At 35.1% G+C, this 16,332-nt stretch overlaps 4 protein-coding genes across 4 annotated transcripts; 1 reads left to right on the forward strand and 3 right to left on the reverse strand.

Annotated features, from left to right (window-relative positions):
- The first annotated feature begins 72 nt into the window (after window positions 1-72).
- LOC103830875 (endoglucanase 8) lies at window positions 73-6,273 on the forward strand. Its single transcript, XM_009106696.3, has 7 exons — window positions 73-2,551; window positions 2,633-3,040; window positions 3,575-3,667; window positions 3,782-3,943; window positions 5,123-5,234; window positions 5,395-5,558; window positions 5,709-6,273. Exons 1-7 carry the CDS (start codon window positions 2,357-2,359, stop codon window positions 6,039-6,041), a joined length of 1,467 nt encoding a protein of 488 aa, XP_009104944.2. The 5' UTR covers window positions 73-2,356; the 3' UTR covers window positions 6,042-6,273.
- A 291-nt stretch (window positions 6,274-6,564) lies between these two features.
- Window positions 6,565-8,079, reverse strand: LOC103830876 (protein TIFY 7). Its single transcript, XM_009106697.3, has 5 exons — window positions 7,836-8,079; window positions 7,417-7,574; window positions 7,099-7,354; window positions 6,955-7,009; window positions 6,565-6,869 (listed from the first exon to the last, which is right to left on the reverse strand). Exons 1-5 carry the CDS (start codon window positions 7,909-7,911, stop codon window positions 6,776-6,778), a joined length of 639 nt encoding a protein of 212 aa, XP_009104945.1. The 5' UTR covers window positions 7,912-8,079; the 3' UTR covers window positions 6,565-6,775.
- A 1,362-nt stretch (window positions 8,080-9,441) lies between these two features.
- On the reverse strand, window positions 9,442-13,701 carry LOC103830877 (probable peroxygenase 4). The gene is made up of 6 exons (XM_009106698.3): window positions 10,750-13,701; window positions 10,575-10,676; window positions 10,291-10,376; window positions 10,092-10,186; window positions 9,860-9,985; window positions 9,442-9,784 (listed from the first exon to the last, which is right to left on the reverse strand). The coding sequence occupies exons 1-6, from the start codon at window positions 10,769-10,771 to the stop codon at window positions 9,637-9,639; spliced, it is 579 nt and encodes a 192-aa protein (XP_009104946.1). The 5' UTR covers window positions 10,772-13,701; the 3' UTR covers window positions 9,442-9,636.
- A 244-nt stretch (window positions 13,702-13,945) lies between these two features.
- On the reverse strand, window positions 13,946-15,996 carry LOC103830878 (protein mak16). The gene is made up of 9 exons (XM_009106699.2): window positions 15,779-15,996; window positions 15,594-15,703; window positions 15,386-15,504; window positions 15,211-15,308; window positions 15,041-15,128; window positions 14,809-14,949; window positions 14,581-14,692; window positions 14,340-14,476; window positions 13,946-14,256 (listed from the first exon to the last, which is right to left on the reverse strand). The coding sequence occupies exons 1-9, from the start codon at window positions 15,838-15,840 to the stop codon at window positions 14,206-14,208; spliced, it is 918 nt and encodes a 305-aa protein (XP_009104947.1). The 5' UTR covers window positions 15,841-15,996; the 3' UTR covers window positions 13,946-14,205.
- Window positions 15,997-16,332: the final 336 nt, after the last annotated feature.

A 16,332-nucleotide genomic window follows, 5' to 3' on the forward strand; every position in this document is an offset into this window, starting at 1 on the left:
AATATTCAATTTTCTGAATATTCATTTTCAATAAATAAAGCAGGTAGATAAATATACAAAATAACAATTACCAACATATAAATTATAATTGTTTAAAATTATAAACTAATAATTTTAATATTATGTCTTAAATAGGAAAAAAAATTATATATCATGCAAAAAAAAATGCATTTTGTTCAAAAAGTGGTTGAAGATAACTATCATGTGAAAAATGTATGAAAAAACTTAAGAAGGATGAAGACACAATTGTATGCAATATGTCTTTTGATAAAAAATTAAAGGGAACATTAATGTTTATAAAATATATATATATATATATATATATATATGAATACTTTGTAAATTATATTTTAATCATCAAAATTAAATTTAATTATTTATATAATTTAATTTTTTTATCAGACATATAAAATTATAAATTATAGATTATAATATATTTTTTATAAAATGAGTTCCTTTGCGATATCGCACGGGCTTTTTGCCTAGTAAGATTAATATAGCTCTCTTCATTCAGAACAAGAAGAAGAAGATAAAACCTAGCAGTGAAAAATTAACTTTTGTTTTCACATTAGCTTTAGGAAAACGTTTCTCATAAAACCATAAGTAAAAGATAATAGTTCCCATGGGCTAGGGTGGTCGTTTTTGTAGTCTTATTGCTACTCCCTTCGAGCCGGCGACTGATAAGGGTAGTACATCGCGTGTTTGTTTGCGAACATAATTTCATTGGAACATCATATCGTCGCGTGTTGAAGCGTACTATCCGGACATCTGAATTGGATAAAGATAATTCATTCAGTAATATGTCCGTACATATGTCGCATTGCTATTCATTTCAATTAAATGTTTTTCTTTCATTCGTTGATAATGCATGTTAATGATTCTAAAATATCCAGCTATCCATTAATTATTAGCACATTTAATTCGTAGTTGTTAACAATTGTATTACATAATGATTAAGAGTTCATGTGCCATGCACGAGGCTGTTTCTTTCTTTGTTTGTTTCAATATTTTCTCATCATAATTTCTCAAAATAAACATATCTCTGATTTAATTATGTTTCAGGTAATTCTCTCATCACTCAGAAGAAAAAAATATCATCAAAACTCACAGTTCACCTCTTACTCTTTATTTTTATGCGGTAAGTCATGTAATCAATATCAAACATATTGGCCTAGTTCATCTACATGTTGATGCAACCAATAACTGAAATATTGTTCTTTTGTGTCTTGCAATATCTTACAAATATGTATCGACCAATCATATTACTAGAAATTCAAATAATTTAAAAAATGTATCAGTAAAATTAAAGCTGTATAGCCACTCTCAGTACAACGAACAACTAGAGACAAATCGTAAATCACATCGACATGCAGATAAACAGAGCTATTTTTAACAAAAGGTTCCCAAAACAAAGGTAAAATGTTACCATACTTCCACACTTATGTTCCTATATGATTGACTATTTTGTAATGGTTACCATCAATCCTAAAGTAACAATGCTGCTCTGTCTTGTACTTACAATGGAAATAAACTTTTTATTTAACGTTCTGAACAATAATCAACAAATTGCAAGGTTTTCTTAAAAGAATTTTAATACAACCATGCAGAGAGAATAAAACTAAAATATATACAAATTAACTAAATGGCCTTTCTAGAAAAATGACAAAGAATACAATAATAAACTTATAAAAAAATACTATATAATAATTCCACCTCCGGATCAACTAAATGCTAGATGTCTTGTTCAAATACACATCACATGAGTAAAGTGGATTCCAGCAAATGGAAGGAAGTTGGATGTTAGCTGAAATTTATTACATTACTATATACAACGAGTTTTAAGATGTTCGTAATCACAAATTCACAAGCACGAGTTTTCTTCAACATTGCTGTTCGAATCGACTAATAAAACAAATAATAAGAACACCTAATTGAGATCACAACACGTGTCGCACGACAATAGGGCGGTGGATCACATGGTTAAATCTCTTTTATCATTATTCATTTCACAGATTTCCACTTTATTTGGATTCTCTCACCGTACCAACGGCGTACACACCCGTCTTCATTAACTAACACCCAAACCCAAGACCCGGATATTTTAACCCGACCCGTTAAAGCCGGTTCTTACCCGGTCAAGCGAACTTAGCCTCGGAATCCTAAAACCCCCATACCCAATCCAACATGGATCTGCCTCCAGTTATAAATTTCCACGTGGCATCCATTCATTGGCTCTTTATCTGGAACCCAAGAAGACCTTTTTAGTATAAAGAGCCCTTCGTCGGTCCTATTATCAACACTCCCTCCTCACTGTCTTCTCTCTCTCTCCCTCTAATAACAGAACAAAGAGTAAAATATGGCGCCAAGTCTCTCCCTGGTTCTGCTCATCGTGCTTCTCTCTTCACCAGCGATTTACGCCGGCCATGATTACCGCGACGCGCTCCGCAAAAGCATAATGTTCTTCGAAGGTCAGCGTTCCGGCAAGCTTCCTCCTGATCAACGTCTCAGATGGCGCCGTGACTCAGCCTTACGCGACGGTTCTTCCGCCGGCGTGAGTCTACATTTCAACATTTTCTCTTTTTAACTTCTTGTGACATTGTCACCATTCTGTTTTTTTTATTATTAATCTCAGGTGGATTTGTCGGGAGGTTACTACGACGCGGGAGACAACGTCAAGTTCGGTTTCCCGATGGCGTTCACGACGACAATGCTGTCATGGAGCATTATCGACTTCGGGAGAACAATGGGACCTGAGCTTAAAAACGCCGTGAAGGCCGTCAAGTGGGGAACTGATTATCTCCTGAAAGCGACGGCGATTCCCGGCGTTGTTTTCGTTCAGGTGGGAGACGCTTACTCCGACCATAACTGCTGGGAAAGGCCAGAAGACATGGACACGCTTCGCACTGTCTACAAAATAGACAGAGCTCATCCTGGATCAGACGTTGCAGGAGAAACCGCCGCCGCGTTGGCCGCGTCTTCGATCGTTTTCAGGAGACGTGATCCTGCTTACTCCAGACGGCTGCTTGACCGGGCCACAAGGGTACGTTACTATCACCAAACTATCGCTTTCTTTTGGTTATGACTTTAGCCGCGTGTGCTGTTTACTCTGTTACTAACTTACTACCATTAACTCTTGTCTGTGTGTTAGTTAAATGCTTTTCATTGACTGTGGTTACTATTTTAAAAATATTCTGATTTTGTTGGGTATTTATTTAACTGTTTTATGCTTGTTTTTTTAATTATAAAATGTTTAAATAGTCAAAAGTTTTGAATTCATCAATGATTCTTTGCTTGTGAGATAAGAGATTCTCTCCACATGCTTCCTAATAATTATTCTTTACAGTACTTTTTTTTCTTGCTCATTTCTGTGATTCGTTTTTTTATTTATAAATATTCACTATAAATAAATGATTTGACTTTTAGAGTAATTTTCTTACGTATGTGTACAGTTGAATGAATAATTTCTGACGTTAAAGAAGATATATCAGTTGACAAAAAAGAAGATTTATAAAAAAAAAAAATCTATGTTTTGGATTGAGAAAATAAAGTTGACAACACACTTAACGTGGCGCAGGTATTTGCGTTTGCTAATAGGTATCGTGGTGCGTACAGTAACAGTCTTTACCACGCGGTGTGTCCTTTTTACTGTGACTTCAACGGTTACCAGGTGAGGAAAAAACAGTTAAACCGTCAGTCAAACTTGGTATTTTACTATTTTAGTATCAGCCGTTGGATGGTTACTGTGATTTGACGTGTTTTTATCATCTGGACGGTTGTGCAGGACGAGTTACTGTGGGGTGCGGCGTGGCTGCACAAAGCCTCGAGGAAACGAGCGTACAGAGAATTCATTGTGAAGAACGAGGTGATTCTCAGGGCTGGAGATACCATTAATGAGTTTGGTTGGGATAATAAGCATGCTGGGATTAATGTCTTAATCTCCAAGGTAATCTAAATTTATTCATTTGTTTGTTATCTCGTTCCTATCAACACCATCAGTTGTAGATCAAGAAACCAAGATTAGTGTGAGAATAGTGTTTCTTGTTTGTTTGGTTGCAAGGAGACTGACTGCTAATGTATAAGAATTAAATTACAATAGGTAGAGAGGTAGATGGTGTTGTCTGGTTATCACGTGTTGATGGCACGACTTTCGATCATATAATTGGAAGTGGGGTTCACATACAATTATGGGTCCTACGATCCTATCTAGCTAGTTTGGTATTCCATATGTGTGTTCATTAAAAGCTTTTTATCTTAGAACAAAACCAGCATTGATGTGTGAACCAATATCAGCATGCTAGGGTCGTGCTAATATAGACAAGTAATATGGATATTTAAACTATAAAATATAAGATGAAACATGGGATATAACCAATTAGAAATGGTCATGTGACATGGAAGCTAAATCTTAAGGGAAGACATACCTCATTGGACATTCCCCTTTTTCTGTCCAGTGTATATGCTCCTAGATTTGGCATCATATAATTTTAATAATATAACGTTACCATATGGAAGCCAGTCCTCACATGGCCCCATGAACCATGACTAGTGAGTAGATAAAAAGTGTGGATTTATATAAATCTAGATATAATATTAGACACTTGATCATCCATTGTAGGTAGGTGAAATGTATACAGTATATGACTTTGTGGCCTTTCCTGTTGGAAGGAGTTTGCATGTGGTGGTGTATCACATGAGTATATCTCCTACTTGTGGTTTTGGATATATGTTTCATTATATATGCATCTAGTTACAACAACATTATTATTAGTAGTATCCAGGCTTCAGGCCTATAGGCTGCAAGTGGGGACAATAAAAAGAGAAAAGGGTAGAGAAGTCTTTGGTTACTGCTACAAAGCATGTGGCACAAAGACTGAGAAAAGTGTTATGTCCTTACCAGTTCCCATTCTGCTGCAAAAGCCTTAGTGGGTTTTTCGTTTTGTCATTTCTCCAACAGTCTCTTTTTGCTTAAGAAAAGGGATTTGTCAAGTCCCCTTTCATTATCTTAGTTTGACATGGGGCTCTCTGTTTTTTTAAAAAAATTATCCACTGCCCATTCCACATCTCAAAACCTTATTTTATGCATGGGTTTAATATAAGTGTTTTTGTCATGTTTTGGTAACAGGAAGTGCTAATGGGAAAAGCAGAGTATTTTGAGTCTTTCAAGCAAAACGCCGATGGATTTATCTGTTCTATATTGCCTGGAGTATCTCACCCTCAAGTCCAATACTCTCGAGGTAAACAATCCATCATTTTTATTTTCATTTTTTTTTCTCATTATCAAAGTACTTTTCCCATTTCACGTGATTTACTTTTGTCTTTTCATTCAAAAAATAAATAAATGTTTTAAAGTTATATTAATCAAATAGTAGTAAATCTATATTTTGTCTTACACAGGAGGTCTGCTTGTGAAAACTGGAGGGAGTAACATGCAACATGTAACATCACTATCTTTCCTCCTATTGGCTTACTCTAACTATCTGAGCCATGCCAAAAAGGTTGTGCCTTGTGGCGAATTAACTGCCTCCCCATCTCTCCTCCGCCAAGTCGCCAAGCGTCAGGTAAGAGACAAAACTCATGGTCCCAAACTTTCTCACATTTTGGACCAAAAATAAAACACATAGCCGTTTTGCTTTGGGACCAAACCTTAGAAATAAGCCGTTTTGGGAAATTTGTTTGATCTTTTTTTTTTTGTTGTGACGCATGAACAGGTGGATTACATTTTGGGTGACAACCCGTTGGGAATGTCTTACATGGTTGGGTACGGTCGACGGTTTCCACGTAGGATTCACCATCGTGGCAGCTCGGTTCCTTCAGTCTCGGCCCATCCAGCACGTATAGGCTGCAAGGAAGGCTCTCGCTATTTCCTCAGCCCAAATCCTAACCCAAACCTTCTCGTTGGTGCTGTTGTTGGTGGGCCTAATGTCACTGATGCTTTTCCTGACTCGAGACCTTACTTCGTGCAGTCAGAGCCCACGACTTACATCAACGCACCACTCGTTGGACTTCTTGGTTACTTCTCGACCCATTCTTCTTGGCGATGAGGATGGTCTCTAGTAGTTACACTCCCTCTCTCCTTAGAGGTGTGCTGGGAACTTTAGGCCACCCTAAACCCTTTAATTATTTTTATGTTATTTCCACTCTTTTATTTTCTACTTAACCAATTGTATTGTACGCCCCCGTAATTAGCGAAGAAGATTAAATGAGTTGTACCGGTGTGAAAATAACTCACCTTTGCACTTTTTCGAGTCGTTACGTAAATTAGCTTACATAATCTAAGATACTAGACAAGTGAAAACTCGCTAAAAAACTTGACTGGATCATCTAACCGAGCACTACTACGATATCTAACTAAATTCGTTATCTTCGTTATGTTTTCGTGTTTAAGATTTTGGAAAAAATTAATATTTTAATAATTATTTGATTTTTTCCATAAATCTCCGTGCACAAGTAAAATCCATGTTGACCCGGACATATACGGTATGTTTTTTAGGTTTAAGAAAATTAATTATTCTATGATAAGTATGTATTAGGAAAATGAAATTGGATTTTGAAGCATTTATAAACAATAATTTAAAAGATTGTAAAATTATTCATTTACATAATAATATACAATCCCCTAAACAAATATTTGCTTCAATATGTTTTTTTTATAAGTTCGTTGCTGTCTTCAGATTTGATTTGCATTTGTTCTCAACTGTTAACATTTCAAATTACCATTGTAACAACCTCAGAGAGAAAGAAAAAAAAAACAAAGAAGAAAGGTGGTTTTAGCCTTTTAGGTATGAGAAGCAGAAGAGTAATTCATTCCATACGATTCTCTTGTCAACAAATCAAGAAGCATCTTCTTGTATGGCATTGCATTCATGAGCCTGCAACAACAACAACAACTCTTTTAGATTATACTTTTCTTATTAAATAAAGGAACCCTAGCTATAACGAATATATGAATCACACCTCTCTCTGCGCTTCTCCAGGAACCGAGCCAACGATGCTTTACGAGCTTGAGGAACTGGAAAAATTTAGCAATTGTTGTGTTAAGAGATATAATTTGTTGAATAAATTAACCTTGAATATATTTTTTGTTTTTCATAGATATACCTGAAGGCATCATATAGCCAGGATCTACGTTGAACGATTCGATCATGCTCATTGCATTAGTCGCACCAACGGGTCTGTCTCCACACCTAGAGAAATTATCACAGTAAGTGGCAGAGCTTGATGATGCAGCAGCAGTAGCAGCGTTATGGAATTGTTTTCCATAGACTCTTTCAGTTTCTATAAGAGGTTTCTTCAATCTGCTCTCTCCATTGTCTATTTTCAAACCATTCCCGGCACATAACATAATGGCTTGAGCCTAATCACAGGTCAGTACATCAGTACATGCTAAGTGTAATTGTGAACTGTATGAATCTATACCTTATCCGGAGATATGTCATTAAAGACGCAAACGGTTCCAGCATAGAAGATAGTCAGCTGAGGATTCGCGTTTTGAAACGCTCCGCTATACTGGCTTCTGCGGTGAATGCTGGCCGCAGATTCTGGGCCCCACTGTCTAGCTGCTTTCGTGCTGGAACCTACAGCATCCATGTTTGTTGACGTCAAAGTACTCATCTTTGAAGATCCAATCCTCACTTTTATGCATAACTTGATGTAAATATTATTTTCTTTTTAATTAAAGATGTAAATATTATTATTATTATTGATTTTTTATAACAAAAGAAGTTTTGACGATGATAAACCTGCTTTATACGGCTATATTATTACTAAATTAATCTCCTAACTTTTAGTTTCTCTTAAACCCTCAAGCGTACAAGTAACGAGACAAGAACACAAACCTCGTTCTCCGACACGATCATCGTCAACGTTATTCAGGTACTGCTTGTCGCTGAAGCCCAGAAAATCTCTTTCCATCTCAAACCAAATCGAAAATAAACACAAAACAAATTGCTCCTATATTTCTGCCCAAACAGATTTTTAAAAAGAAGTAAAAAAACAAAACAAGGTAGTGGAAGGTTTCCTTTTGGTAATGCTTCAGACACGCTTTGCTTTCCTGTTTTTAAAGGCATGTTTGATTAAACCATGGGGGGATATTTTTCACCGGGGAGAAACGGTTGGTACTACTGGCTAGACCGGTTAGTTCTCACGTGTTTTTTATGTTTCTCTTTTGGATGGTAGACATCGGTCGGTGGATATGATTTTATTCAAATTTTGAGTAGAGAATAATAAGAGGTTAGCAACTTAACTGGCTATTGAATCTTTTGTTCGTTAACTCGCGCACATGTGAAATGTGTGGGTTTGATATTTAGCACATCCTCTCTCTTTCTAAAGAAACAGTAAGTTTCATTTGTTTCTCCAAGGCCTATAAGTATGTTATCGGCCCAACATACAAACATTGTGAGGTCAGGAGGTCTTCTTTCGAATTTTGACAAGGTCTTTTTTGCACACCAAAAATCAATATCTTAATGATGTTATCGCTTTTAATCTAATCGTTTAAATTCTTTCTCACTCAAATAAACTTCGATGTCAAATTAGGAATTTAAGTGGATTCAAAGTTCAAACTAATAGTCTTTGAGTGAATTAAGAATTTGACTGAATTAGAAAAACATAGGAGTTCAAATTACTATCTTAATGATGTTATCGCTTATGGAACAATAATATTGATGCTACTTGTATTCTTTGTAAGGCGACAGAAAAAAATTGGTCTTTACATGTCCCTGGACTCGATGAAGGTCTGGAACGGGTTTTCTCAAGTGCTTCTTCAGAATAAGTACACAACTGAATAGACTGCTCGATACGCTTTTCAAGCTGACGGTCTATAGTACATAGAGAGAGATCAGTATTTAAGAAGACATTGAGAGATACCACAAGACGAGATCTGACTGGAAGTTTATTGACAAGATTGTCAAGAACATATTATGATCTTTGCAGGAAGCAGGTTACATGGCTGGGAGCAAGGATGCAAGTATTAACCAAGTAGTGTTAGTTTAGTGATAGAAGAAATCGAGTATCGTATAAAGTCATTTGTGTTGGGTTTGATTTCTGTTGAGAACAAAATTGTTGATAGTTGGTTAGTTTGGGCTTGGATTTCGGTTCATACAGTTTACATGGTAATTACTTTGACATTAATTAGTTTAAATCTTAATCTAGTTAAGAGTAAAAATAGAATAGTGAAAAAATATAAATGTATTACTCCATTAGTTTAAGTGAAATAGGATTAAAGCATCTTTTACCTCGAATTTCATTTTGGAGTAAAAACTGGAGTGAAGTTAGAGATGTTAAAGCATACATCAGAAACATTGGGTTTCAGTAAATATAAATTTATACATACAATGTCACAGTAAAAGTTAAATTCGGAACACTTCTATCAGTTGAACCAAAACCATGTACTTACCTGAATGGCGTTACTATACTTTAGTGATCAAGAAATTAACAATCCATAGAGATTGAGATATGTTTGCTTTTAATTTGAATGAATTATCCCAAAATATACAAGTACGTACACAATGAATAAAAAACTATAGTTTTAAGTTTTAACAAATAAAACCCATTGAAATCTTCACGCTTGTTCAAGATAACATTGATGTAATAAAAGTTTTTAACAAATAAAACAGATTCGCAAAGCATATAAGAGTTTGTTTATGGATGCTCCTTAGAAGCTGTTTGTTTCTCGAGTTGTTCGAAAAGAGAACCATCGTACGCAGCTCTCACTGTCTCTTTGTGCAACAGACCGTTCTTGTCTTTACACAAATAATGCAGCATCTTCCACTCCGTATATCCAGCAATCCTGCATTTTTTAACTCTAAATATTATTGATCGCGTTTCCGGTTATGATGTAAACTAAACCGGTTGGGATACTTACGCTCCTTTGCGATCATTAGGCTCTTTGTTTGCGTTGAGGAGTTGTTTGAGTTCCTCCCCCGTCAAAGCATCGGGATGTGTCTTTGAATGCTTCGCGAATATCTCCTCGAACTTTGATGCCACAAACCTCCAAAAAATTATAGAAAAACAAATACAGTAGTATTGATTAAAATATACAAAATTATCAAAATTTGCGTCATTAATATATATACTACACGCAAGTTATCAGATACCTGCCATCCTTATCGTAAACGCCTGAATCGCTGCCATGTTTGGCAAGGTGAATATTCTTAACCTCTATGGGAAATGAGAAGGTGAAACCTTTACCCTGCAGATCAAAACACATATCACTGATTCCTTTTATAAGCTGTGAAATTAACACTACCAATATTTAACTTTTTAATTGTGTTAATAGTTCAGTTTTCAAGTTACCGGACGAGTTTTGCTGCTTAGACCCATGTTGATGAACATAGAAGCAAATGCCGACAAGAGATATCCACATCCGATTGCTCTAAACCCTGTTCTTGTTTCGGCATGATCCGACCGTATCATCAGTCAGAGAATATAAAAAAAAATCTGTACTTTTACTACAGAATCCATAAGTCCACGCACTATACAGAAAACAAAAGATCCCTAAGGCAAATCTAATTTTAGAGAATGAGATTCATCAAGACATCCTGGTCTAACTAAAGAGTTAATTATTTTTCAGACCGTACCTTGATATGTCTCCGAGGGATAAACGATGCCATCTTTGTTCCGGTCAAAGAAGGCCACATGTCTCTGCAAGAAGTTATCCTCTTCTGGCACAAATTTCACTCCTAGAAAAAACCCAAAACGTTTCAAGATCGATTTTATCATGGTACATATTGAATAAGAATGATAGAAAAGTACCAGGTGATGCAGAGGAAGCCATGATCAGAGAGAGACAAGGAAAAAGGAAACGGTTGGAAAGAGAGAAGTCACAGAAAAAGTGAAAAGAAAATAGCGAAACACTCTTCTTTTATATTTAACTTTTTTTTTTTTGTATCTTTAGATTTAAGAAAAAGAGAACTGTTCGTCATGTTATTCTATTGATGATAATGTAATTAAAGATTCGATTCGATCTGTAATTTGTTCTTTTATGATTCTTTTAACGAAAACGAGAAATTGAGTGGGAAGCGTCAGGCATTTATTATTGGTTTCATTCATGCACCACGTTGCTTTCGCTGGTTTTTATTTGTCTTCCCTTTTTTCCTCCTCTACCTTAATATTTCGCATTTTTAAATAATATATTTAGGTGTCTTATTTAACATTGAATTTGAAATTAATTATTTCAGGTTTTATAACCCATTAGTATCTAATAGTTTATTGTAAAATATTTATTAAATTAAGTTTCAAAAATATGTATTAAAATTGTAAATTATTTATTATTGTATTTGAAACATTTTACTGAAAGATTTTGGAATCTAGTGTATTAATTTTTGTATTTACAATATTTTCATTTTAAAAATAAATCTAGCTATTATTATTTTTTGTATTTAAATATTTTACTAAATCATTTTTAAATTTATGGTCATTCAATTTAGAAAATCAGATACAAAAATTAAATCTTATGTTATTCATGTTTGATAGATTCATACACTTCATTTAAAAAGAGTTTAAATTTAATTTAATTTGTAAACTATTGTAACAAATTTTATTATTATCTTCAAATTTTATAATTATTTTATGAATAATAAAATCCACAACAGACTTGTAGCCATCTTCACTTTTGCCCAAAACTATCGTCACATTTTTGAATTTTTTTCTCAAAACAAAACATTTTTGAATTTAATGTATGTTGACGTTAATTAATACAATTTTTTTTTGGTAATTTCTTACTAGTTTTTTTTTTAACTTAGCTTTCAGTTTTCGTTCTCTTGTGGCACCCTCTAAATACTTTTTTAATCCATCGCTTTTAAAATTGTACTTTTCATGTGTTTGTTAATTGCAAGGTTCCAGATTTTGTCCGTCTTGCATAGCCGACATCATTTATAAATGATTGCCACACAGTGTTTGAGTGTATACATTTCTTCGGCTTCATAAAAAAGATTTCTACACAAGTTAAAAGAAAAAGACTAAATTGTTTACTATATTATTGCAAAATTAAGGCAAATAAAATATATTTTTTTTTGCTAAAGATGTGAATATTATTACTAGAATGAAATTTGACTACAGATTGACTGAACCAAAATCTGCTAATTAAAGCTATTATGTTCATAAGATTTAGGTCCAGAGCAAATCACTAATACAGTAAGCAATGAAGCTAGTTTGAAACTTGAACAAGAGACAACATATATTATCCCTAACAAACCGCTTCCTAAAGAAAAAAAAAAAAAACAAACAAACAAACAAACCGCTTCCTGATCACCTAAGGCGACCAAGAGAATAGCTTCAAAGAGCAGTCTGGACTAACACACACCCGAAGGTGGCTCCATACTGTTTCGACGGAGGTGACTGGCTACGGCTCCGAAACACCACATGAGGAGAATGCCTAGCAAACAGACTCGCAACTAACAGAGTGGAAAGACTTAGTGTCCCGACATTCCAACCGTTGGAGGTGAAGAGTAAAGTCAAGGCAAATGCAGACGGTAAATTAACCTTCAACCAGCCACGAACCTACAAGATACGGTGGAGACATCGAGGGAAAACACAAAAGCTTCTACCGGAGGCAGATAAAATATTTATTTGTTTAAAATTAGTAAATTTATAAAAAGACAATTAAAAACAATAGTATTAGTTTAACATGATATTTATTTAAAAACGAAAAATGTAATACTTAAGTTAGAAGGTTTGTATTGGTGACACAAGATACTAAGGTTTGTATTTAACCAAAAAAATTGGTCTAATTAGCTTAGACTACAAGAAAACAAAAATCGTGATGTACATTGTTATCGGAAGAGATAATCAAACTGATGATAATGCAACTATGGTGGAAAGATATATTTATTAAATTGATGAATTAACAAATTGCTTTTATAAATGAAAATTAATAAGGGTAATATTATTAAAGGTATACCAAATGTGTGTTTTCTAAGGGTAATATTATTTCTTTTTAGTCGCTTTCTATTCGAGTTATTGACAAACATGGATGACTGACTAAGCTTCGCGTTGTATGCGGACAAGTAAAGACTACAGCTACGAAAACTTAACCCTATTATATCAATGACTTGTGTTTCATATTTACTTAAAAATATGACAACATACACGTACAGGTAATCAAATCACAGTTTTAGCATTGGTATTGGTATTGGACGGTATCAACGTATTAATGAAAACGGAAAACTAACAAGAGATTGTTTTCTGATCTAATTGACTAATTTATGTTGGCGCATCGATAGATTTATAACTGTTAGTATCTGATATAGACTATATCGTAAAGCATATAGATTATAAAATGTAAGTTATATGATTAAAATAACATAATAAACTGAGTTTTACTAGTTTAGATACACATGTAATTTCACATAATTTTATTGTTACAATGTACTAATAGTTTAACGAAATCTGGAGTACATTTTGTAACTAAAACTTATAAATGTAGATTAGATGTGTGGTCAGCCTGGGGTATCTAAAATCCTGTCTTCCCATCCTTTTGATGATATCAGATGTTACCCAAACTTAAAAAGTTGCATTAGAAAGCGTCTACACTTGCAAGACTTTTTTAACAAACATCTTTCATGAGTCTCAATTAGGAAAAAAAAACTACGGTCTAATGCCTGAAACCTTCCAAGCGTTGAGATGACTTTTGCGGTTCTGCAGTGACATCAATTCTCTGAATCAGTAAATCCTCCATTGTGTATCGTCTTCTCCAGTTGGAGGAAGTGAGCCGGTTCAACCTGATGGTTTTGATTTGACCCTTCTTGTTTATCACCCACCACTCATGTTGTTGTTCAAGCTTACCACTCCATTTTTAAGGTTAATTAAAGCAAGACACATGTTCATTGGAACTCATCAATGCTTTCCCAAGAAAGGGTTGTTTATAAGCAGAAGTTGCTCTTCATAGTCATCCACAAGGACCACAACAGAATCATCCGCAAGTCGAAACAATAGAGAGTTCATGTTTCAGTTATGTCAAAGAAAATGATTCATTTTGAGAAGTATATATAAAATTCAAACGTCAGAGCAAATTAAGTATTACAATACATAAAAACGAAAAGGGTGCAAAAAACTGGAAGGCCTTCAACACTTTAACACTGTCAAGAAGAAAGCTTTCCTCTTCTCTTGTCCAGAAAGCTTTCCTCTTCTCTTGTCCCTCAGCAGCACAACAAAACAAAAACAAACTACACTTTCTTCTGCAAAAAGCTTCATGTTTTTTGGGATCTAAGCTCAGCTTGCGGTTTTCAGGGTTCGCATCACGTCTCCATCTTCTTGCTCCATCTGAAAGAGATAAGACAGGCACATAAGAAGATATAGACAACACAAAGTAACTCAACAATTCAACACAAAGTGTGAAATCTCACCTCAACAACTACTCTCTTCTTCTTCTTCTTTGATTTTCCAGGATCATCAGACTTTCTTGAATCTCTCTTTCCTTTTTTATGAATCACAACTTGCTCCTCACCATCATCGTCGTCGTCTTCCTCCTCATCAGCTGAATCTATATTAAAAAAATTGTGGCTTTGTAAATAAATCCACCATGAGAAAGACCTTACCTGACTAAAAAACTCACAAGAAATACGAATTTTGTATAATGAGTTTTACCATGTTCATCATCGTTGAAGTTAGACATCTTAGAGGGAAAACCAGAGAAATCTTCCATATCTTCCTCTTCTTCAAGCTCTTCATATCCTTCAACATATTCAATCTCTGGCTCCTGATAGTTCATTCAACAAAGAACATTTTAAACAAAGTGGAGTGCGGTTCTATGTCAACAAAACAGAGAAAATAACTCAATATCAATTTTTCCTGTACACGGTTAGATAAAAGTACCTCCTCTTCTTCCTCCTCCTCAACACCTTCTGCCAATTTCTTTTCTTCATCAAGAACCTTGTTCCACTCAAGCTCCGGGTAGTTGTATATGTCACCATAAATACCCTTCTTCAAACGCTCTAGCAACTCGGTCTCGATAGCCTGATCAGTCGAGAGAAATCATCTTATGAAGGAACAAAACAGAGACAAAAGCAAACAGACAATACACAAAAAGCGAAAATAGATAGGTGACCTTATCCAAGACTGCTGCTTTAACAGCCTTCTCCTCTCTTCTTAATTCTCTCTTGATATCCCTCCTTGGTGTCGTCATTATCTTCTCCCTATGAAACAAAACCAACACCATCAAACAATCAAAACCCAACAGAACTAGGAAGCTGCATATTACCAAAACAAGGACCAAACCTTGTCTTGAGAGCAAGTTTCCTCATACGAATACGCATCTGAGTCATTTTGGTCAGTCTTTGTTTGATCTTGTGCTGTAATAACTTAGGCCAATACAACTACAACAAAAATAAAACAGAATAAAAACCTCTACTCTTGTTGCATCAAGATATAATCAAATTTAAGCTCCAATTACCAAGTGCTTGTCAATGGTTTCAAGAGCCTTCTCGTAGTTTCTAGGCAACTTCACCCTCTCCCACAAGTTCTTTGGCATATGGGCTCTCTCTATTGTCTTCATATACAAATAAAACACACCTAAGACAAAAAAAAAATCAAAAGTTAAGAGATTCAAACCAAATCAGACAAAACACGAAGTTAAACAAGGAAATGTCAAGTAGTAGTACCATCGTGGTCTCTAATGGTGGCGTAACGGCTGTTAGCGAGAGGACAAGAGCTTCGGTTACAAATACCCGTTACGTTGTAAGGGTTTCTACAGAAGATTCCTGTTTCGATTCTACGAAGGTGGAGCAAGATATCTCAATCAGTACGAGAGTTCACAGAGGAAGAAGAAGTGAAGAGAAGAGCTTACTTGGCCATGTAACTGCAGTGCTTGTGTCTGATGACTTGCCATATGACCTCGTCGTGCTGCATCTTTCACGGTGGAGTTTTGAAATCCGGCGACGCAGTGATGGGATATTCGGACAAGAGGGGTTTTGCGAACTAGGGTTTCAAAATGAGGAGCTTTTTTATTTTGTGTTCTGTAAGGAGCTGTTTTCGCGAAGATTGGAAAATTGGAGGGTTATACTGCAAATTTGAATAATTGTGATAGAGGCATCGTTTGGGCCTTCGATATAGCCCAAGCCCTTTTCTTTTGGGTATTTAGCTTAGTCAACAGTGATTGTATGAAGCATCATAGAATGAAGGTGTAAGCTGAGGATAACAGAGGTAGTAACAAAAGAGGGGAAAAGTGCCAATTTCGACCCAAACTATTTCAGTCGTGCCAAATACGACCCGAACAATTGATCAGTGCCAAATACGACCTCAACTCAATTATAATTCAAAAAAACTACCTGAACTTCTTAAAACGTGCCTAAATCTACATTGACTCTAACAGAAGTTAGTCAACCGTTAACAAGATAAAAC

This window comes from Brassica rapa, chromosome A07 (assembly GCF_000309985.2).
Source record: "Brassica rapa cultivar Chiifu-401-42 chromosome A07, CAAS_Brap_v3.01, whole genome shotgun sequence".
Taxonomy (NCBI): Eukaryota; Viridiplantae; Streptophyta; class Magnoliopsida; order Brassicales; family Brassicaceae; genus Brassica; species Brassica rapa.